At 35.4% G+C, this 25,334-nt stretch overlaps 1 protein-coding gene across 4 annotated transcripts in view; it reads right to left on the bottom strand.

The window, feature by feature from the left end:
* side-II (sidestep II) overlaps positions 1-25,334 on the bottom strand; it is a 458,967-nt gene that overhangs the window by 181,726 nt on the left and 251,907 nt on the right. For all 4 annotated transcript variants that reach the window (XM_053747702.1, XM_053747619.1, XM_053747856.1 and 1 more), the window contains one exon: positions 4,066-4,201. In XM_053747702.1, the coding sequence (XP_053603677.1) occupies positions 4,066-4,201 (136 nt within the window). The remainder of the gene's footprint in view (positions 1-4,065; positions 4,202-25,334) is intronic.

Here is a 25,334-nt window from a genome sequence, read left to right as displayed (position 1 = left end):
GGTCTGACGTATTATGTTATGAGCTGTGCCCGCAGTTACGCCCGCGTGAATTTACTACTGGAAGAATGGTACGCTATAAATTGCAGTCGATAAAACATAAGAGGCAACGTTACACATATGAATAAACTAAGTTTAGCATTTATAATAATAATAGTATTATACTTAATTTTGTTTGTGTTTAGTCGTGAGCTACTTACATAATTTTAGTGTGAAATACATTTAATCACTAATTCGTCTGGCAGTAGGAACCCAAGGATTTATATTTGCTACGACAGTTTCTTCAGTTACTTGTACCTGACTTGATACGTAAAAGGTGGCTTATAAACATTTTTAAAGATTTTGCACATTTACAAACACATTAATGTGGCACAAGTTGGATTCAAATCTGAAATCTAGCGATCACACGGCCGTCCGCCGACCACCGCCGCTTCAACTCTTATTAAATTCTACACATTGTTTCAAACAAAATCATTTAATATTCCGCATGTTTCCATTCAAAATAACATTAACTCGCAAAAAAGCAATTTGAGCTAGAAAACTGCAAATTGAAAAATCCCGCTCAACCGCAAATGCATTACTTACTGCAGCTCGCGATAGTCGAATTCAAGTGAAACTTTCCAATTGCTTCCGCCGAATATCTGGCACATAGTTAACCGTTTAGCGATCGTTGAATGCTGAGAAGTGCCCGAAATAGCTAGCACCGGCCCGAAAGGACTTTTATATCCGTTATTGTACCTGTCCTGGTCTGAAAGCGGAGAAAAATACTTTTTCCCCTCTTGTTCCTGTCTGCATTGAATCTACCCATTGTGTGTTTACTACTTGTATAAAAAAATAAAATAAACAGTTCTGAAGATTTCAACAATATTTCTCCAATACCAACCAGACCACATTTTCATGTGATGCTCTTTGATGCACCTCAGCAGGTACAAACTGCTAATAATAAAATTGACTCTCTCATAAAGTGTAATAGGTTATAAATTAACTCGGGTACAAACTCAATGTGAAAAATACCAAATTGTATTTAATGATACATATTCTATAATTTATTGTATACTACAAAAATTGTTTTGGCTTCTAGTGACCCTAAATATTCCTCTCCAACTTTTTTAGTAAATATGTACAGACATAGTCCAGTTACAGTTTTCTTATAAGTATACATTTTCGGCAATTCATGTACAATATCCGGTCCCCTTTTGAAGACTGATTCGGGCTGAAACTCGTCCGCTTGAAACAGTCCAGTCCATTTTATGGATCGTGGTGATAATTGGCACGGCCTAAGTTTTCGCTGTATGCAAGTTTCTGAGGCTTAGTGTCGCGGTTGCATTAAGGGGAGGGGCGGGGTTGGCTCGGCAAGTTTCCAGTTCAGGTTGTGTGGTGAGGACTGTGATCGGAGCGGAGCGGAGAGCGGTTTTGTTGCTGAATGTCAGAAGAATTAGAAGCGTGCACTCTATTTAAGACGTCTACGGAGCATTATTAACGTAATACCAATAATATTTAAAAGATGAACATTTCAGCGTATCTTGATATCTGGATTAAAATCTCCTATTCCTGTGCAGAGGATACATATGTGGAAATATTCACGCTTTGAATATTATTATGTGGAATTAAGTTCATATGGTTAATCCAGACTGCGCAGTTTTTTAAAATATATCTGCTAGCATAATCAACTTGTATTTGAGTGATGTCAAAAAAACAGAAGAACTAAACATATTAAACTCGCGCCAGTAGTAGGTATTACGTATAAAAAATCGCTTGTATGGAATAGACAAAACAACAACCCTTTCATAAATGAATAAAGACACTTTAAAATCCGTCACAATATCTTCTATGAGTGTTATAAACGTGTTTCTTTATTCTGTTTATGAAATTAATTAACTCGTCCTCTATAAAAGAGCACTTAGCCGCCAGCGCCCGCTCTACTATTCATGAACATTTCTTCACATCCACTTAACACTTAATTAAATAATGAACAATTTTGAACGAAACCTTCTTTTAATTATGTAACATCAGTGTGCGCGCAGCCTTGCCGCGCAAAACTCCATATCTGAAGAAACAAGAGCATTTGTAGCACAATAATTAATTCATAGTCGTTGCGGTGACGACGACCCACCCCCTCCCCTCGCGTCCCTACCCCGCTGTCGCCTGCGCAAAATTAGCGCCCATACGACCCCTAATGGCACACAAGTCGGAAACTTAAACCTCATATTTTCGACGAATACAAAATTACAATTTGAAATAACATTTCTCTTTTAGTTAGCGCTGTGCTAAATTAATAGAATATAAGATAATTTAGCAAAGTTTGAGTATAATTAAGGTGAACAATAAGGCTGGTGGCCGAGCAACTTTTCGAATTAATTAAAAAGACTCCGTCGCGTCATCACCTCTGGAAAATCGTCACCAGTCACAGAATTTGGAAAAGTGACAATAGAAGCATCATTTGCACTCTGACGACCACATAATCATATGTAATGCCGATTTCAATTTTATCACTAAGAAGGTACGTGTTTATATTCAGTGAGTCGTTTTTGGGTGTAATATTCCTCTCGTGGATGTCGTACGAGGCGACTAAGGGACAAATAGCCTTAACAGCTGATAGGCAACCATAGCATTCCCAAAGTCGTTGACGTCAGACAGGCGACCAATCTACAGTCATAAAATCATAGCCAAATTTTCAAAAATATATGATTAATGTTTTATACGGACCATGGGCTTTGGGGCGTCACAGCTCCGAATGTACTGTGATTACGCGAAAATGAGAGAGAGCTTTTTGGTATGATTATATTATCATTAGGACGGCGAAAGAACACTTCTATTGGCCATATTATTCCACATTTCTGTGTCGCTAACTAACCTGCCTATCTCACATCTACAAAGGTCCGACAGAACTTTAATACGGTTTAAAAGTTGGGGAATATTTCACTGTTTTAGCCACTTAAGACAAATTGCTTCGGCCGTTTTAGGGTTTTTTCTTCGGGCGAACTCGTTCGCGGGACGCTCGTAATTTCACCGTTCGTTGGTTCATTTCGTGGGGAATTCTTGTATTTCATAGGGTCGGCGCCAGGCTCGCTTGCGGGAAACGTGGTTTGCTGGGTAACTGGCACGAAGGGTCTTTGCAGATTTTGAAAGTCTTTGGGAAACGTGTAACTCATTGGCGCTATTAAGAACAAATTTTTGTAATTTATTTTATGAATAAGGGTGTTTTAGGATTTTCTTTTAACTCTTATTCTAGAACGACTTTGTATTAAAACTACCACATTCAGGTCACTTTAAATTATTTCATTTAAGGTATGTTGTTGCTAACATCTATATTGTAAATATTTTCTAGCTTACATTTGGTGGTTTTTGCAAAAGTCATAGAAACGAAGAGAAATTAGACCACCATTGGACACCAGTATTACAAAGAACACACTCAATAAGAAAGATTTCAAACTTGATTATAATCTGAACGTGACTACATTCATAATATTCTGACAAACGTTCGTGTGAACTATCGCATGTTGACCCGTGGTGTCCGACAGTAGGCTCGAACCGACTACGTACACAGATCACATAAATAACGCGCACCACTCAATAAAATCACCAAATAACTGCTAAACACGACTGTAAAACTAAACCTTATGACAACGTAGCAAGGTTAAATATCATTTGACCGCGATCGAATGCGACGGAGGCACGTAGATGTATCGGTTGTTTACGATAATTTGGAGCATCCGCGATGTTTACGGAGGATGTGGCAAAAACCCGGTGTAAGTAATAAATATAGAAAAAATTGCTTTGAACTTGTTCTACGTTATTATTTTCTCATAATATTTGTACAGTTATTCATACATATTCCTATCAATTTATACTTACTTAAAGAATTTAGAGAGAAGTTTTTAATATAACGGAATATTGTTGGAGACATATCAAATAAATGTTGTGTTTTTTTATATGTCTGTTGTTGTTGTTTTGTACCTTAATTTGTATTTGCAAATAAACATTTATCTATCTAATTCGGTAAATGAGCTTCGACTGCGTAAGGATCAGAACGATGGATTTATTCCAGTATATGATTCCAACACTGACCTGTACAGCGGGATGCCGGCGTCGTCCCTGAACCAGAAGACCATGTAGACCTTGTCGTTGGCGGCCGTGCCCAGGTCGCACGGGAACTGCGCGACCATCCCCTCCACCGCCTGCACGTCCACTGTGCGCACGCCCGCTGGAACAAGCGATTGTACTTTATTATTATATATAGTGATGCTAGTCATTTGTTTTGAAATTAATTGATTATGAATACATGGTATGTAAGGTCCTCCGTGCTTCGGAAGGCATGTAAGCCGTTGGTCCCTGTTGTATTTACAGTTGTTAAAATCCGCATTGGGCCGCGTGGAGGGTCATGGCCCGTCCTTATCCATTCATCAGGAAGGCCTGTGCCTCCGTTGTAGGGACGTAAAAAACAAATTCGTCCGCTGCGTCTGTCTGTCTGTTTTTAAGCTTTTCTAGCTAGACAATTTAGTATCGAAAGTTTTTACATACAGAACAGCCTATTAGAACGTGTTAAGTTGGACCAGATCGGTGGTAATATATTTACAATTTACGTGAAAATGAATCGAATGGTTCATTCGTTTTATTCTTTGTCTTTTCTTGGCTATTGAAGTATACTTTAGTTGCTTAGTTTCATATTTGACGTTAATTACGCGTTGTCAAGCAACGCGGTATAATATTTCAGTTCAGGCATCGCCTTCCCAGCATACTTAATAACTGGAAAACTGTTCTACTTTGCTACGTTACAATTTTCTAAAACGTCTGCTAATAAGGAATCAAGATGACATATTGTAATACACTAAATTGTGATTTAAAATACATACTTGTGGCAGACACTTTCTTTCTATTTGCGTCATCTTTTAAGAATGGGTTGCACCACTCAACTTGGTCGTTGACTTTAATCTACGAGTACGTACCCCTACGTACGTCTACGTGCATTTTTCTTCTCAGATAAAGTTCACATCAAAGATTACTGATAAAGAATTATTTTTAAGTTTTAAATTCTATTAACTACAAATTGGTTCCCACGATATCTCAGTGTATAATCAGGATCGCTCATTCGGATGGCCATGAAAGTGCGATGACAATAACAGGCGATAGTAAGTGCTCATAACGCGGCAGAGAGTCTCGTTCCATTAATGAGCCGACAGTTTGTCACGCCCGTACCGGCGCGAGGCAGGAGAGGGGGCGGAAAGAAACATTTTATAAACAAATAAGACATTTTTTTTAAATTGCACAAAATGTACATACAGAAATTATATGTGCAACTATTTTGTGTTTTTGTGCAATTATTTTCAAAAAATCGTGTAGTCTCTTTTACGAGTACTGTAACAAGTTTTTTGTAATGTTATTTCTGCCACAAACTTATATTATCGTCAGAGAGATCGTATTAACGCCATGACCATACTGTAAACCGTTGAGGAGTTCCCTCAACTCGATCATGGATGCACCATCAAGCCATGTTTATCATAATAATGCATTGTCGTGGAAACTGAAGCGACTCTGTAAAACAACTGGAAGTAGGAGAAGTCAAACTTTAAGCAAGATTGGATTACAAAATAGGCATGCAAATATCGGACAGGTGAAACTAAATAAAAGCTTACAAAAACGAATATATTTCTCGCCATCTTGACTCATGTAATTTTCACGAGATAGGTGGAGAGAGAATGGTATTCTTTATGAGAGACAGTTTGTCATATGTGACTGATCGTGACTTCGATTCATAAAAATATATTGCTGTAAGAGTGGGTTGCACCAGTCAACGTCAACGTTAATTTATAGTCATTTTGACGATGGACGGTGTCGCGCTGGTTAAAGTCAACGTCAAAGTTGATTGGTGTATTACGATAATTATACCAAAATATGTAACATTAGCAATTTAAAATGGGTAGCAACAGTCAACTTTGACGTTAACTTTAACCTCAACCTCAACGCGCCACCGCCGTCGTATAAGTAAAATGGCATATATACTTTATGTTTTTCTGCGCAGGTTAAAGATAAAGTTAAAATTGACCAAAGCAACCGAACCTTAGTAATTTTATTCTAGGACCTTTTCTAATCATTGATGAGAGGTAAAATGAAACATTTTTTAGTGGTTGCTAGCAGCATCGTTCAAGTAAATTCAATAATATTCCTTACACACTTATTTTCCCTATAAGGGCTAATTTGAGCCCTATATTTTTTCCCTCGAGGACTGGCTAGGAGGGCGTTAAAATATTAACCAAGTATGAAGAGGGCGTGCGTAGCCGTAATGTGAGGAGAGAGCCACTCGTTCCGGTAATGAACATACACTTTGTCACGGACCGGTTTGAGGCAGAAGAGGAAGCGTGACGTTAATATCGAACTTATATATCGAGTCTAAAAGCCACGATCCAGTCAATTCAGATACTTTTTATCATATGTCGAAAAATATATGAGGCTTGTGTGAAAAGTGACGTCACAAATTTTGGAGTCAAAAAGCGTTTTAATTATAATTTAACGAGAACAAAAAAAAACGTTAAATCTCTATAAATAAAATTGATCAATTAAAGTTACATTTTATAGTGTTTCATTAGATAGAGATATATCTATACAGGTCAACAATTCATTTATTTCATTTGCCACAGACACAAATTAAACAAATCTATATGCTGCAGCAAGGCAAAAAGGCATTACGTAAATACATTTATTTTTTGTTAACAGGCAACTTTCATATTGTATTTAGAAATGGCACAAGTCGATGTCGTAGATCTACGAGCTACGAGTCGAAACATTGCTATAATTTGTGTAACGACTCTCTCCACACTTTCGATGCAACCAGTACATTGTTGTCATCTTCATTCATGCACATAATCTAGACCAACCTGCACCAACATCAACCTATTTAGTCTGCAAACTAAATAGCGTATTTTTATATTATATTATATTAAAGTTTAGATTGATTTTCATACACAATTACATTCTAAAAAGTTTTCAATCGCTAAAATAAATTCGCGCCTGGGGAGCAAAGTAGTATACCCCGTGTGTTTGAAAGTTTTTTTTTATGACATGACTCACCAGAGGAAATGAAGTGTTTTTGCAACAAAATATTTGTAACTGTATATGTCTATTCGCCAAAGCCAGTTGATTAATGTTAACATGTCTATTGAAGATACGAGAATAAATATTATTTCTTCTATTTATATTTCCCTAGAGCAGTATCAAAGAAGAATAAACATCCTATTAAGACGTATTGATGACTTATTCCATAGGTAGTTATGTTTGTTAGGGCACGTGATGTGGACTTAGTTGAGTAAATTTCCTATTAGTTAATAAAAATAAGTATGTGTTTCTCATTTCTGGTATTCTGTATTTCCCTAGAGCAACAACTGTCTATTCAGAAAGTACTGGTGACTTTGTCGTGTTTGCTAAGGAATGTTGTCTTCAGGGTTGAAGAATCTTAGGTACATAGTACGCGCCTGCGGCGGCCGATGCGAACTTTTACGGATCTGATAGGATAAGATAATAGGGACAAGGAGATATGATAAGGTCATTTTGAACTCTTATCGGGTCGCTGCGGCGTTTTCTTACCAACAGGTTTTTAATTACAGGTTAATTATAATTGTATTATGATGTAAGTCATGAGTATAGATAAGGTATAGATAAAATATTCTGTATATTTAAAACCAGCGGTCCGTGCCGGCTTTGCTTGAATAAAAACACAATAATAGATTATATAGGTACACCTAAGGAATCACATTATCTATTGGTGAAAACGGGTGAAAATTCATGCATCAGTTTTTGAGTTAATCGCGAAAAGATAATTGAAAAATAAAAACGCGTGTAAGGATTAAGTACTATATTCAACGTGAGTAATTTAAAGCAAGTATGACAGTATATTATAAATACTTTTGAATTACATACAGCACTGTAGAAAGTTAATTTACCGATCACTCATCTCTCAAATTCCCTGATCTCGGTGTGTCCCAGAGCAACAATAAATAAGTTCCGCTAAATAAACGGACTCAAGTTTATTTAGTGGCGTATTTATCTCATCCGGGCGTGACGGGCGGCTTGGAGTCCTGCTGACACCGTCCATATGGGGGCTCAGAGTCGATTTATCCGACTTAAAAAAAAGTGTATTTAAAAAAATGGTTACAAATAATTTAAAGTTATTAATTTTATTTGAATTAATTATTAAGTTTAAACTTATTTGCTTGGAAATGGAAATATTTTAATATCCAAAACTGTAGGCTGCCATATACGTATGCATAGGACATAAGGGTCTGTTCATAAATTTATTATTCCCATTTGCCTCATTAAATTATTTGTATATGTCAAAATAAGAAAAAAAGACTAATAACCGAAATCACATGTGAAAGACGATATGAATATCTTACGATACGAATATATAAATATGGCATTAAATATAAAATCGCTGGACAAGCTAAAATAAAACGACTGACAAATTCCAACATAAATATAACAGGTCCACCGTAGCTCGTGATGTTACAAAATTAATTAAAGTTAAGGGCATTTTCTAATTAAACTTAACAAAGTCAGGTGATGATAGAGATAACAAACAAAATTCAAAGTGAATACGAAGTTGAACATAATTGATTTGGTTAATTTAACATTCGTTTATTTTCACTTTATCGTTATAGGCAAGCCTTAAACTTGATCAAAATCAAAATCAAATCATTTATTCAGAAATTAGGCCTTCACAGGCACTTTTTCACGTCATATTCTAAATTAAATGATGTTTACCAAAGCTATAAACTACTAGCATTTAGGAACGACCACTGCTGAGAAGAAATGTCGAAAGAAACTCATTCAAACAGTGTTGGGCCCTATTATGCCAAAAGGGCTAACCATTTTTTAAATATAAATTTATGTATATTTTTTTATTTGACTTGACGTCTGAAAAGATCCTTTGAGCAGCATTTCGCATCAATATTTTACATTGCCTAAAATATTGATGCGAAATGAATCTACTTGATCAATTATGATGAATTTAGAATCTCTACATGTCTGCTTGAAAAAAATGAGGTTAAATAAAATTATTGATTTCATTTTGATTATACAATGCAAAATTATCGAAAATTCGTCGTTATCGCTACTACTAAGTCCACACTAAGTAACCTGACGTGATTTTAACTGTATCCGCACCTAGCCGAAGTTCTCGTTATCATACTAATGGACTCGGGCGCCTTATATTGTATTAGATTCCTTGGGGAGTCCCCGGTTTTGTATAATTTGATATCAACATCCCACCGCTACCACCGGCCTCGTAACATATTTAGTTGGTCCGCAGCTGTTGTTGTGTTGTTCCAACTTGGGTTATTATGAGTCGTTATGAAAATTTTGACGTAATGAATACAAAGTTTGTCTTGAAGTTTAGACAATTTGGTAATTCACTTGGAGTAATAAATATATTGCTCATTTTAACGGATGCTCTGATTTCAGTTTAAGTTCACTAGTGTGTACGCGATTACTTACCACGTTTGCGTCGGTAGGTAGTCTGAAAAGTCATGTCAAATGTCTTTTATTTAAGTCACAATAAAATTTAACACCAGTTTTAGCAATAGCACACTCGAAAAGATGAAATAAAGCGGCAATACATTACTGCCATCATCATACCAGACCCTTTTACAAACGCTAGCTTTGTTTATGTAGAAATTTTAGAAACCGTGTATTTTTCTATGTTATATTCTATCCACGTACCTAATAAGATCGAAATCGGTGCATTAGATTATAGATGATGGAGCAACAACCTGGCTAGAGTGTTCAAATTTTTAGACAAATAACACATAATAAAATAAATTGAGATATGGGAAGGCGGATGATGATTAAAACACATACATTTATAATATCACTTTTATTATCGATTGGGCCTAAATGAATTGGTAAATATTAAGCAAATTTATTAAGATTGTGTTTCATATAAAGCAATTTAAAACTCATGTTTTTATTTTAGCAAATTTAAAGTCATAATTTTCCCGCCATTTGGTAAATTTTTGCGGAAATGGAAGTAGAAACGTAGACGATAAACCGCCATGACTCACATTATATTTATTTTTTTGCACACTTTATGCCGGCACCTATATGTTGGCCAAACATTGCCGCCAATATACGTACACTGCTTACTTTTGTTTTGTGTCTACACATTGCTCAAATCAATACTTCGCAATATACGTCGATTGGCCGTCCGTCGAGTTGGGCCAACTTGCCAACTCTATTATGCGAATGACTTGTATTTGCAATTAATTTTATGTACCCTTATTTTTTCATAACTTTTTTATGGAACGGCTTGATTGGAATTTATAATTTACTTTTTAAAGCTTTTTGTGGTGTACACGTATTAGTGTGTGTAGCGGTGAATATGAGAATATAGATGTATATATAATTTTATGTCTAGAAATCAGTAAGAAACTTCTTACTGATTTCTAGACATAAAATTCTATTGCCTTGAATATTTCATTTCCTTTAACTGCAACATTGATATGGCTTAATAGAGCATACTTTCCACGCAAACACATCTTTTTAATTAATTCATTTGTTTAAAATTGTTTTCAATCAAATGTTGATGATGTATGAGATACTTCTTTGAGTCTTTCTTCTTTGTTAAGATCTTTGAGTGTCAACAACAATTATAAAAATTAGATTTTTAACAATACAATTACCTACAATTACCTACAATTTAACTTAACTAGTACGCTTGTAGATTTTAATTACGAATATACATTTATAGGAAGGTGACTCTTAAAGACAGACGAAGACAAAAGACAAAGCCAGTCTCAGACCATAGCGAGTAATAATAATTAATATCTAGACACAAAGGACCGTCCAACAACGCCTGGATCACTACGTACAGTCAATGCCACATCATCTAAAACAGATTCATTGCAAACTCGACTTTATTGCCACTCCACAGAGGTCTAGGTGCGGAATTCTCGCGTGTTGACTGTACAGACAAGATAAACGTTAACGCTTCTGTTTTAGTTGTTATCTGTACTGTAATAGCTGCACTTCTGGGACTTGCTCTTGAGCGAATTGAGAGATAAAGATTTTGACAAATATAATAAAACAAAATTATTACAAACAAACATATACCTTTCTAGTCCGGCGGGGTTACTTGCAACAAGTATTTTTATTTATCATCAGAGTAATCTTGTTGCATTCAATGCGTGACAATAAATGATGTCCGTGCAGTGAACCATCGAGGAGCCCACATCAGGAACCTGGGCGCATTATCAGATAATATGCCACAGAAACTGAAGTGACATGGGAAATTTCAACTCTGTAGGACAAGCGGAAGTAGGTGAAGTTTAACTTGCAAGATGATTTTTAGATGATAAACGAGCCGGCGATCGACAGGTCCCAGGTTCGAATCCTACTCGTGCCACATGAGTTTGTATTGTATACCAATCTGACTCATGTACAATAGTTTTCATAGATCACCACTTGCTGGTAAAGGAAAACATCTTGAGAAAACCTAAATATTGGTGGACAGTTCACTAGTGAATATGCGACTATAACTAGCGGTAGGTAGTCGTAAAAGTCAAGTCAGATGCCTTTAGGAGATTTGTATTAAATCTGACACCAATGTTAATAATAACACACTCGATATGAATCACTAGCAAGATTTGATTACAGACAAACATCGGACCAGGTGAAAGTAAATAAATGCTTGTAAGAATAAGTTATCTTACTAAAAATAAAAATAGTTTGTGACGGTGAGTGTTTATATATGTATGTATGTTTACTCTGTCACGCAAAATCTACTGGGGCAATTGTTATAAAATTTGGTGCACGGGTAGAATATAACCTGGAATAACACATAGGGAACGTTTTTGCCATAATTCCCACTTGGACGAAACGCCGAGGCGCAGCTAGTCGTGTAATAATTACATGACTAGTTCCCTAATGTCCTAAGCAGTGGAACTCGCAATAAATCTAGTTGAGCAATAAAAGATAAAGCGTATTTCCACAGATGCATTAGTTCCGAATGTAATCTAAACCACAATCACACATACCTTCTGATATGTGTCAGCCAGTTTCAATTAACAAATGGGGCGCTCCGGGAGCGGCACAGAGGAGGTACAGAGTCCAAACAAGATAGATATAATTAAATTATTTACCATCACAAAACAAGATAAAAGCTAATAAATGGCAATAAAAGGACCATTTGTTATTATTTTGAAAGAAAATGTCATATTCTTTATTCATTCCCAACCAACATATTAAATAGACACAGACGACACAGAATAACTTCATTAAAAAATCTTGAAAGGCAATACTTTGAAGAGCATATTTCTAAAAATTGTCTTATTCTTTGAATTACGATTTAGACAATTTGAAGACATCCATCAAAGTGGTTCATATAATTTAAATGGATTGTAAAAAAAAATATGGCTTTCCATATATTTTTGAAACTTATTCGAAATACACGTTTTAATTTTCTATTTTTGTTGTTGTACGCACTCTATTTTTGTTTGTATACCTACTCTGGTCGAGAGGACGCCACTGCTTTTAATTAAGGCCAAAAGTGTATAACATCTGACACGATAACATCACGAGTAATATTTGATGGCATAAAGTTGTTTGTTTGACTTCTGATTCAGAGGACATTACGCAGAAACCATTCCTCTAGCTATATAAGCGAATAGCTCCGATGATATGCAATGCTATTTACGAGTAGTGATAGTTGTACAGATCTGTATCATTGTTATACGGTCAAATAGATTAATGTAAGTGAACAGCGCAATTTAGGATACGATTTTACAGAACACAATACAAAATATTTTAAAAGATAATATCTATTTATCTATTCTTTATCCATTCAATATGACACTGTTAAGAGAGCGCTTCATTAGCGCAACCATCACGTATCACCAACATCGCGTTCATCACATCTACTAATTATAATGTAACATTTATTCTAAACTGGTAAGGAAAGGATAACAAAAATGACTGCGTTACAAAAATGACAGACTTTAATTTTAGAAAATGTAACAAAAAGGAAATAGAAGAGTACCATTAAATCGGTGGGTAACAAAATATTAACACATGCCGATTGACAAAAAGGTTTTTAAACAAAAACACCACTTCCTTTAATCCTCCAAATCAGCCAGACATCAAGAAAACTTAGGGAAATGGAATAGCCTCAAAGTGCGGCCGTAGGTTGAAGGGGAATCCGGTGCCGGAGCGTAAATCCCTATGGAAAGAAAGCAATTGCATGCTATTAATTAGCTACACGCTATTTATATATGCCAACAGAGCCTATTTTACCGAAAATCGAGGTAACGACTGCGTCAGATTTTAATGAACACATTTGTCAAGTAAAAAGCCCAAGCAAGACAAAGCCTTCGCGATGGTTACTTAATTTCCATCTGCGAAGCACAACCGCCATTAATTATAGAAATTGCGATATCATAAAACACTGAAGTCGGATAAACTGTGCTTTCTTTAACGCTATTATGAATATTAATTACTTTTTTCACTGTGGCTACTCAGAATAGTACGTTCGTGGGAATAGAAAGTTATCTTTTCATTCAATAGTAATTTAACTTTAAGTCTATTAGTGCTATCCGGTATCCCATCTCACTATTATTTACGTACAAAGTTTTAAATGTTATCTGTAACTATTTATCGTGAACTTTTTTCATTGAAACGTTATGAAAATTTACTTAACGCTAAAACGTAAATGTACTATGCACATCTATCTAATCCTATGTATTTTGTTATATGTATACGAATTTTCAAATAAATTACATACTTCCTATGTAATAACAATAACGAACGGCCACTTCACATAACATAGATTAGCATACACTATTATTTATATCCATACTTTCTGGACGTTGCACTACATTTAACCATTAACCGCTACTGATCGCGGTAAACAAATAGATGTCCTTCTGTGCCTACTTGTGCTATGGTGTTTGTTTCATACTTGCCCTGGACTCGTGGTAAACAAAAGCAGATGGCCCAATTGTCTAAGTGCCGCGGGAGAACGGCTGCGATGCCCTTCACAAGCTGCGTTTGTTTCGACCGTCTGCGGTAATGGCATGTATTATGGTTAAGTACGCCCGCTTGGTAGAACCTTTGTTGGTTTGCTATTTTAGGTAAGTATTAAGTAAGATATATATTCTCGTCACATTACAATGCGGCGTGTGGTTCCGCCCTAGAATAGGACCAATCCATATGCGTCCGTGGATGTCGTACGAGGCGACTAAAAACCAAAGAGAGTTGACACTAGAGCGGCCTGTTGTAATATCATAGCCAAAATTTCCATATTTAATTGTTTTTTATCGCTAACCCTGGGCTTTAGGGCATCACAGCTTCGATGCAACCGGGAACACGCGAAGATGAGAGATAAATGTAACTCATGATAATGAAATCAGGTTTACAAATAGATTACATTTGTAATGGTTTGTAAAATTATAAAATTGTCTTTAGTAGTCTGTGTATTACTGGTTACTAAAAATGTACTCTGTATACCAGATTTAAATTTACATGAGTACGTTGAACTATTCACCGTCAATATTAAAACAGTGTTTATTTTATATAAAACTCTTTACTATAAAGTTATTTTTGATTTTATTTGGTCAAGGATGTCCTTTTGTATCAAATATATAATGATATATTATTGTCATGTGATAATATCAGGAAGTTGTTAAAATATACTTTGTTTTCTCATTCCATTTACTCATTCAATTGTTCACATAATGAAGGCAGCTTCTTTCGCAAGATTTGTACCTTTCCGTAAGTTGTAAAGGCACCCTTTGTAATGAAGATAGATGTCGGGCTGTGATCATCCGCAAACACGCCTGCGCCGCTGGCCGCGCCGCCGCACGCCCCGCGAGAGCCCCGCTAATATTCCCATATTTCACTCTTAAACAATCGGCAAATGGTTTGATTGATTGCCGGCACGTCGTGATAGGTACCTCATTAATTATAGCTGTGACAAACTACAGGATACTGTCACAGGATACCGTGGGAATCCTCCGGAAATTTCGGCGAAAACAACATATTTCCACTCGATGACTTGTAAATTATTATGTTAAAATTTTTTTTTCCGTCGAGTTTTATTTTCATCATATTTTGTTGCCCAACGGCAAATTTCGAATCAACATATTTTTATCACAATAACAAATTCGGAAATACTTAAGCAAAATTTACGAACAATTCACGAAAACTCGTTTCAAGAAATCACGTGCCCGCTTTTGCGCTTTATCGTTTTGTAATAGCAATTTAACTTAAAAATACTTACAAATTCTTTACAAAATTGACTCAAATAACTCGTTATACTAAATATTATATATTTATAGGACAGTTATTAGCTACCTTTTGTTTGCTTTCTGAAAAAATCTGGACGAATATTGTAAGTGGAAGAATTTAAGTAGCACAGTGAATGTTTCTTGTATGACATACACATGACATCACAATTCACGTTATGCCATGGATTTAGTAAGTGCTTGCGGAGTACCTACTAATTCCATGCGCTATCCTAAAAAAATTGAAATATTATAGAATATTGTTGGAACGGAGCCAAACGCGATCAACGCGATCGCCGGATGAAACAAGCCGCTGAAATATTAAAAGTCAATAAATTCGATGCACGTCAATTTCCAAAGAGGGGAAATTGCTCTCTCACGCACTCCTATGGCTGGTATAAAATAGCGAGAATACAGAAAGAGGCTACTTTCCAACTAGTCAAATCAGATACTTTTTCTAATGTTAAAAAAAATAATTATGAAGCTTGTATGACAGTAATGTATTATGACGTCACGATATTTAAAGGCAAGTTGCTTTCCTATTATCCTTTAACGAGAATAAAAAATTACGTATAAATAAAACTGGTCAATTAAAGTGACATTTAATTATTGTGACAAATAAATACAATAGATATGTTTGTGTGTGTATGTCTGTGTATTGTCGAAAACATTTTTCAATTAGTATTTTAGAAAATAAAGTAAAAGAATAGAGCTAAGATTAGAAAGGTGAAAAACAAGAGATTAAAATATAATCGCTCTATGTTTTTCAGTAGATGTCGTAAAGCGATTAAGGGACAATTTTTTTTAAACTCATGGAGAACATTCCCAAGATGTTGACATACTGCTACAATTAATGTATGAGAACCACGTTAACTACCACAAAATTACAAGAAGTAATTAAATTAATATTTTTTTGTAAAAAATTACAACACGTTTGGTGATAAACATAGGTAATAGAAACTCATTAACATTAGTACTCATAACAAAATATATATCTACATATATTTTGTTTTGTGGTTGTTTGAACGTTTTAAATTGTCAGTCCAATGAATGATTTTGATCCAAACATGGATGTATAGAGTTTTTTATGATCGTTAAATTCAGAATCAAAAGATGAAATTTTATCAATAAAAGACCATTCGATAGAGATAAATGGATCTCGGAAAAAAAGAAGGTAAGAATAATAAAGACAACATTAACCACAAGTAAAATATAAATACATCCATTAATACATATATTCAATATTGACGTATGACTCAAGATGCCGAAGACCATGTATAGAAAAACGAGGAATGCGGAACCTGGGCTCCGACGGCTGTTGAAGAAATCAGGAAAGTGCTAAAGTGCGAGAGAGAAAAAATAATATAGACGTCGCGCCACGAAGCGATTTGTGGATACATTTGTCGCTTACCTAAGACATCGGGTAAACAAACTAGCGAACTCGAGTGCGACCTCGAACGAAAACTTGCACCGAAATTAGTATCGACGAACTGGAACCGCAAGCAGCGCTCCCTTAGGCCGCTTATCCGTTCGTAGAGCTTTTGTTATTATTCCAGGCCCTTCAGTTTGTTCAGGAGTTGACTTAGAAGCTTTGCAGATGCAAACGGGGTTACCAAACCCAGATGGGTTTGGTAACCCTTTCGTGTAATTTAATGTCTAAGAACTTGTTTATCTTAAGTCTACTTTAAGATAATATGACTACAAATATGATAATTTATCCGTATTTCTCTTGAGTTAATTTAAGGTAATACTGTAACAATGTTATGATTTCCTGTGAAATAAATAAATAAATTTGGCAAATGGAACCACATTTTTTCTACTATCAAGAAAATACTAAATAATAAAATATTCAAAGCAGAATTATTTCTTTCTGTTTTCTCAGCCAGTCTTAATGTTATTTTTCTTCATTTCACTCAGTGTCTTGCCGATCGCGTCTTCATGTTGCACATTACAAAACATCTTACCGTGATTTTATTATTAGTTTAAAAAGAAACAGTATTAGAATATATTCAATCGTCGTAGCACGTCAATGTCATAGTACATGTTAATGCTATATGCCTACAACTTCGCGCTAAAATTTTGAAAGAAAGAAAGAAAAGAAAGAAAACATTTATTTGCCAAAAACATGAGTACAAATAGTCAAAATGAATTAGACCTACACGTTTTACCGAATATAGGTATGCAAATATAAATAAATAAAGAGGAGCGTGCTATCCACTACAAATCCAAAACAAAAAAAGAATTATAATGTACTTATACTAGCCCTAAATTCTATCCGAGTCTATCATTAAAGAAATCATTTAAAGTATAATAACATTTATCAGTTAATAAAGACTTGAGGTGCTTTTTAAATAGATTTGCTGCGATAATGCTACGACATCGCTACGACAGCTATCCGTAATGCTACATCTATGTACGCAATTCGACTACCACACAATTAACCGACACTATTGCCCGTTTATTATAGTTTCAAAATGTTAACCACATTACAACATCTTCCATTTCAGTTTCAAGCAAACGCAGATGAAACAAAACATAATTTATCAAAAAGACGATGCTATTAAAACTTTAAAAGGCGCTTATGTCATTAAGGAAGAGTTAGTGCGCCGCGGCTCATAAACTTGGCTCCAGTGGCCGACAAATATAATATTATCAAGAACACTTTACACACTTCTTAGTTTTAAAATATTGAAGTTGTTTCTTTATTTTTTATTAACTTATTATAATTATAAAATATTCTAATACTAACTAATGTTATTAAAACGAAAGTTTTTTTGGTTTGTTTGTTATCTCTTCACGCTTTAACCACAAATCCAATTTTTTTTTTGAAATTTCGCATACAGAATATATAGGTGGAAACTTCACGCGACCAAAGCCACGGGCAAAAGTAGTTTAGTGCTTGTGATTTTTTTATGTTATAGGTTTTTTTAAGCACAATTTTTGTCTATCTTTATATACTAAAACATATTTTATCTATCCTGTATGTTGTGTCATGAACCAAACTAACACATGGATTTTATAAATCATACTTAGATACGATATATTTTTAAAGAAGAGTAAAAAGCTTTCATTTGATACTTATTTGTTACAATAGCAGAGAGTGTATGGAGTAGCATCCTTTCTGCAACTTGTTACGATCGACTAAACTTGTCTTTTTTGAGTAAATTGATAACTCGTAACAGATCTTCGAGAAGTTTATTATAAAAATTAAGTTTTATGTTTAAACCGTACACATAAATTCTTATGTGTATTAGTTAAATGTGATATAAACAGGATTTTTATTTTAATGTTGAAATACCTTTTTTTTTATTAAAATAAAAATAGAAAGAAGTATTGCCGGATTATTATTACATGCAATTGCATGAATTTAGCAAATGGCAGACAAAGAGACAGGCCTACACAGACGATAAGATTTTGGCTTTTGGATTAAAGATGCTATTATATGCAAAATAAGGGTGGAAATGCACATGCAAGTAGCTTGCACACACTGCATGCCAGCTACGGTGTATCTGTATATACACAACATAGGCACAGAATGTTGCACAAGTCTACTGGCAGCCAGCAACTTGCCCGTTTTACTTGCATGTGTAATATGTGTATATTTGGCCTATGTTAGCGATTGCGATGTTTAATGAAGGAAACATAAAAATTCCACCTTAAACTTAAATAATCTTCTAATTGAGTGAATTTCCGAAATGATCTAATGCTGTCGTCTTCAACAGTATTACCGCCCACACAATATGGAGTTGATAATGAGCATCAGCGAGGAGCGAGCTCACTACGTGAGGGGAATCCCAATCAGGAACAAGATGTGCCAATACCGCGCATAATTTCGAATTAAAATAGCTTAATTTCTCTCAGGCATTTGAGCTTTTAAACTAATTAATTTATTACAAGAGACGCAATTATGATTAATTTGATTAGAATATTCTCAAATTAAAATATTTTTAATGAGATTTGTAAAGTAGCTGTAAGTATAATTTTTAAGGGCTCCCTGGGTCGGATTTCAAAGTTGACCGGAAGAAATATTATCGAGCAAATAAAACTACATAATCCAAAATTGTTACGGTTGCATCATTACACGTATTTCCTTTGTTATCATTTTAAAACTATCTTATATAAAAACGGATACATTTATGAATAGTGTGTTTTAACAACTTGCAGTCGCCATGATCGCTTGACTGAATTATACTCAGAAATTATGGTGAAACAGCGTGTTTCACTATCTACCGTCTGATAGTGGGTATTAATAGACTGACTATTATCTCAACTATACGTGATGAGAGTAGCGAGCGTGTAGTGATTGCTCTCGCGATGTTTCAAAGCTGTTCATCGTTCATTACCTTCAAGGTTCACTGTACCTGGCATCTACATTACCTACAGGCTTGTTCTATTTTTGAATCCCACTGGAAGACAGTTACATGGAATATTTAAAGTATGGATCGCTGTGGTAACAGTTTGCAGCTTAGTACACAGAGACTTCGAGGAAAAGTAATACTGGCATACTGGCAACCAATTCGATACGGAGACAATTCGAAATTTGAATTATTGGAAACTACACTAGAACTGTAAAGATAAGCTAGCTGATAATGAACGTTAATAGAGTAACGAGGTTGGCTGAACGTGACCGGGGCAGCAAGCAGGCACCTAACGATGTGTCAATACCACTCATAGTTCCAACTGTTGGAGGCTATGTGGCGAGTAGGGTCGAAGAATTGATGCTGGAGTCGTTTCAAGGTAAAAAAAAATACGTTCATTCAGAAAGTATTTAGTTTTAATATAATAAAAAGTCGGCCTTCGATAAGGATTGGCAACAACTGGCGAGGAATAAAAGTGGTTGGAAACAAAGAGGGGAGGCTTTTGCCCAGCAGTGGGACATTGAGTTGTTTTTTCTGCGTGTAAACTAAGTTTTTTGATTAACTTTGACAATCTGCGTTGGAAATGAAGCTGCTGTCTTTCTTTCCCTATAAGACCGATATAATATAATCATCAACAAATTAACGAAAATTCGAACACGATTCGAAATGTAATATTCATTGACGAATTTGAAATGATCTTTAAATTGTGGAGAGATACAAAAACAAAAGGCAATAATAATATTCCGTAACATTAGCCCTTAACATCACACGAGGAACTTAATACGGAGTAATTACGAAGGCGAGATGGTCGGGAGCGGGGTGTAGGGGGGAGTCTCAAGCCGCTTCATTAGGGGTATTATCAGCGCTAACCACTTTGCGATACCCTAATGACATCATAAACATTTAGAAACGATGGTCGTTTTTATATGCGTGGAACGATGTGGCGTCGGAGACGATATGTTTTGAATCAAAACAAAAATCTTTAGGGAAATCTTTAGAAGTGTAACGTACAATTAATTGATGTTGATTATCATGTTTAAGTTTTTCTTCCATATATTTCTTCGGTCGGTCTCTCAATTCAAGTTACAACTAAAAACATCTTGACTTAAAAATTGATAAAGTAAAAGTGGAATTATGAAATTGAATGCGCGAAAATAAACCATAAATGGAACAAATAAATGTGCTCATATTTTAATAGCTATCTAGACGACATCCTGCCTAAATTCAAATCTGGAATGAAACAATTTAGAATAATTCAACGCGTACCAGAAACACTTTCCTCACATTTCGGCTGTCGGACACAAATCTTATCGATACACCAATAAATTTTGCTGTCTCAAATCGAGGAATCCTTCCAGGTTAAATAAATAGGTACCTACTGTACTGCTCGAGATAAGTCCGACTACAAACTTTTATGTTCTTGATTCGCACGTTTAAATTCTCAAGAAGCATTTGTGCGTTTGGTTTGTACTTATTATGTGTGATTACGGTTATTTCATCACTAAATACTTAAATTTTCTTGTAAATTTGTGTAATTTCTTGCAGTCAACCACCACAGAGTCAACGCCGTAATGAACGTAAACTAACAAATAACTATCATACCAGTACCACTGAGCCAAGACCGCACTATTTACTACCTATTTGTATAATTATCATTTTCATTTATTTATTCATAAAATCTATGTTTTACATACACACTTATCACACTTTCGTAAAGTCACTTCCTGTGGCGATGGCTTCTGGTTTTACATTGCAATTCTGTGAACTTAAAACGACACTCCGAAAGCGAATTGTGTTGAGAGTGCTCATTATATTGGTCAATTTATTTATTGAAGGGCATTCAGGCACGCACGGCGATAAAGCACGTCCTTTTGCCTTCCCCCCTCCCACTTTTGCCCTTAAAGCACGTTTCTTTAACCCTGACAAAGGTGGACTATTGAGAGCCATAATTAGGTCGTACGCATTCGTCTTTGTCCGGATAATGCTAAGGTTCTTTGTGAAAACTGTTGTTGGAAAATCGGGCATAATAATTGTGGAAATTCTTCTCTTTTTTTATTAGTAACATGTCTCAATTAAACATCAGTAATGTTAAAATATTTTTTTAAACCGCCAAATACAAAAATACAACTATATTTTCCTCCTGCATAACTCAACTCATACAACATTCGACCGCAAGTCATGTTACTGACCTTTTGTAACTAAAAATATGCAGTAAAAAGCTTTGATCGACCGACGTGAGTGGCAGTCAAAAGCTGGAATAAGCATTAGGAATATTGGTGGATAGAGGGGGAGGAGGGGGGGAGGGGAGGGGGTAACATTGTCCATCGAGGGCCCTCGGGGCGCAACATCGAGCCCCTTAGCCTCGAAACCCGCTTCCGAGGCCAGCGCGCGGCGGGACAATTCTCGAACTTGCGGAAACAATTCACACGTGATCAAATCGTTGTGAGTTCACTTGAAATTAGGTAAAGTTTTTAAGATTAGTATAGTGGAATTCAATAATAAAATCGAAGCGATCGCAATAAGATGCGATACAAAACATATTTTATACATTCTATAAACCATGAACATTTTATCACATTTCACGCTAAATCACGAAAATATACGAACAGTACCTAAAGGTATCGTAGGCGAATTTGGAAAATAACTCAACGGGATTCAGGAATCGCCCCCTGGTTCAGTGTTACACATGCTGCATTTTAAATGCGTACTCCACTGAATGGCTTTTTGTCGATATTGGCTTTGTAAAGTAAAATGTTTGAACGAACATTCATACATACCCTACATAGTTTGATAGAATTTTGTGGCGTTCATCTGACGGTTTTCTTGGTTTCCTACTCAGCCATTGAAAGTCAAAACTTACTTAGGTTTGGTTTTTTAATTTTTTAATTTTCCGTCTTCACTTCGTACGGTCGTCGACATTCCTAGTTGTCTGCCATATCAGCAGGCATATCATCCTTGACGACATCAAGCCAGTACTACAAGGGTCAGGTAAGAGCGACATAGCTAGACATTTGTTTCCTAAGTAATTTTATAGTGGATATCTATCGCGATATCCACTATATGATTATATACTAGTTTCGCGTCAAGACTCGGATTGTGTAAGAAATTCAATAGAAAATACACTTCACATTTAATAGCAAATTGCTTTCCATATTATGCAAGCTTTGATCTAAAAATCAAGTATTAATTTGAAGTAAAGTATACGTATGTTGAAGAATACAGTAAAAATCATACTTTACATTAAATTAATCCTTGATTATTATTATTTTTAGATTAATGCTTGTGACACAATCAAGTGATAAAAAAGGCCAATTAAAACGTATCGGCGACTCCGAACAGGAGTAGTGCATGGGCAGTGCCCGGCAAAAAATAATTACAAGAACCGACCCCAAAGCAAAGGGGATGGCGAGCAAAAAGAAAGCGTTTTTTGAACGCTGGTATTATTTTAACGAGCCCGTAATCATTATAGAAGGAACAGATCTAAAAGACGATATTTCTCTCAGAGCACAGATTTCAATAGCTATCTTTTGTGACTTGATTACAATTGAATCTGGCACCAGTATAAACGATATCAAACAACACAAACATACATAGAATCCGATCCGATTATAATACCACTTAGCCAAACATAGACACAGTAAAAAATACATACGATATTGACCAAGCAGCAGTCAGCGTCTATACTGATATAACAGCATTATTAGAGCTTTGTTCTCTACTTTCCGGTCATATTTCAAAATGACAGTAGTATACTGTGGCGCAGATGAGACAGATATCTATTTCTCTGTCTCATCTACGTTTCTCTTGAGAGAGATACACATGACTCTTAAGTCATATAGCCTTAGCAATTTAAAGTTAACAGTCGCGGTTTGCGATGTGATGTGTATGTACTAGAAAGACTACCTATTCAATTAGACAATTTACAAAAGAGGAATCAATGCCTCAATATTCACAAATATTTAGAGAAGCCCTCATATAAAACTATTAGAATTTTCAAATTTGTTGATTCTTTTGAGGAAGCATCAGGCCGGAATGGAATCATTAGATAGCCTGCTAATACAATAGTCTAAGCACTTTCTATAATGATCAAATGAATTTTTTTATGGTATTGCAATTGATGATAGCAAGCATGAATTCGGAGTTATTGGAATGCGTACTCTGAACGGAGGAATCACAAAAAAGACCAACAGAACAAAAGACAAAGCTAAAGATATCTCGCATAATAAAACAGAATCCGGCCGAGTCCCATTATGCAAGAATAAATTCCAGTTTCCGTCTGTTTATTATGAATTTGTTGTTCCTAGATTTTGAAATAACTGGCGGATTTAACTTAGAAGGAAATGTTATGAGAATATACTTACACCAATAAGAATGGAGACCTTAGTTTTTTTTATTTAGTATAACAATATCATTATTGTGCTATAAAATAAGATATGGATAAACTTTACACTATTTAGCAGGGAAATGCATATGGACGAAGTTGCGGGCATAAGCTAGTGAACAAATATAAATACAATACAAATATAGATAACGTCCAAGACTCAGGTCAATACGAAAAATGTAATTTTCCATCTTGACCATACCGGAGATCAAACCCGGGACTTCCTTTTTGACAGAATTACCTTCCCCCTTCTCATTACATAACCAAACCATCTTTTTTAAACAACCCGCCTCCGTGTAATATAAAACCACAATAAATAAACTAACAAAACAAATCATTGATTGGTCTGAATCTGTCAACTAGACTAGAATTTTATTAAAATGTAGCGTATCAGCGACAATGTTCAACTTGTCCTTGCTCAAATTTGATTTGCTGTGAGCTTAGATCTTCTGCTGCGGTAATAGAAGCCAAGTTGCAATGAATTTTGATTTTTTTCATGAACTTTTGAGAGTAGTTTAAGTTTGTTTTGCAGTGGATTTCAATAACTAGAGAAATTCTGTAGCCAGGACAATGTAACGTGATCTATACAAGCAATTATCTGGCATGATTGATATTCAAGAACCATATGTGTTTTCAAAGATAATAAAATTTATGTTTAATTGTTACTTAAAACTTATGTTTTAAAAACCAAAATTCTGTAGGTTCCAATATCAATCACATTTGACTATTAGTTAGCTATCGCATGGTTGATGAGGCTCATAAAAAACATAGAGATGTATGGGTGTATTACGTGCTTTATATCACACTCTGCACACAAATCCAATCAGAGATTCTTAAGATTAAAAAGCTACGGAAAACCGACATTGCTTCCTTACCTTTAACTATTCAAATTACGGTCACACATCAAACCACGGTCCCGTACAATTTGTTCGGCCTTTACGAAATCCATTCGAAAGCGATTAGCGCGGCACTTCCCCAAAGCACGGCCATTTGCGAAATGCAAAGCCGATACAAGGAGTGGCTCGCTTAGCCGCTATCAATCTTAATAAAGGTTTGAAAGCCATATTTTCCTAACCGTCGATCACTCGACCACTGATACCAAGGTTGCCTCAAAGGACAATCAAAGTCGGTCATTATTCGTCTTTGGTTGTGTTCCGCTTGGTCCCGAAAGATAAAGTCTAATGTCTTTATTGGAGTACTGGCCTTCTTTACGGATGGATTCTGATGCCGTAATGCTCAGTCGCGCTCCATCTCTTAGTTGTCCGTCGACATACCACGCAGAAGCTGTATGGAGATTCGACGTCAGTGTCAAAACCTATGGAAAACAACTAA

This window comes from Plodia interpunctella, chromosome 1, assembly GCF_027563975.2.
Source record: "Plodia interpunctella isolate USDA-ARS_2022_Savannah chromosome 1, ilPloInte3.2, whole genome shotgun sequence".
NCBI classification, from domain to species: domain Eukaryota; kingdom Metazoa; phylum Arthropoda; class Insecta; order Lepidoptera; family Pyralidae; genus Plodia; species Plodia interpunctella.
The sequence above is the reverse complement of the archived record's forward strand: the minus strand, read 5'-3'. Positions and strand labels throughout refer to the sequence as shown.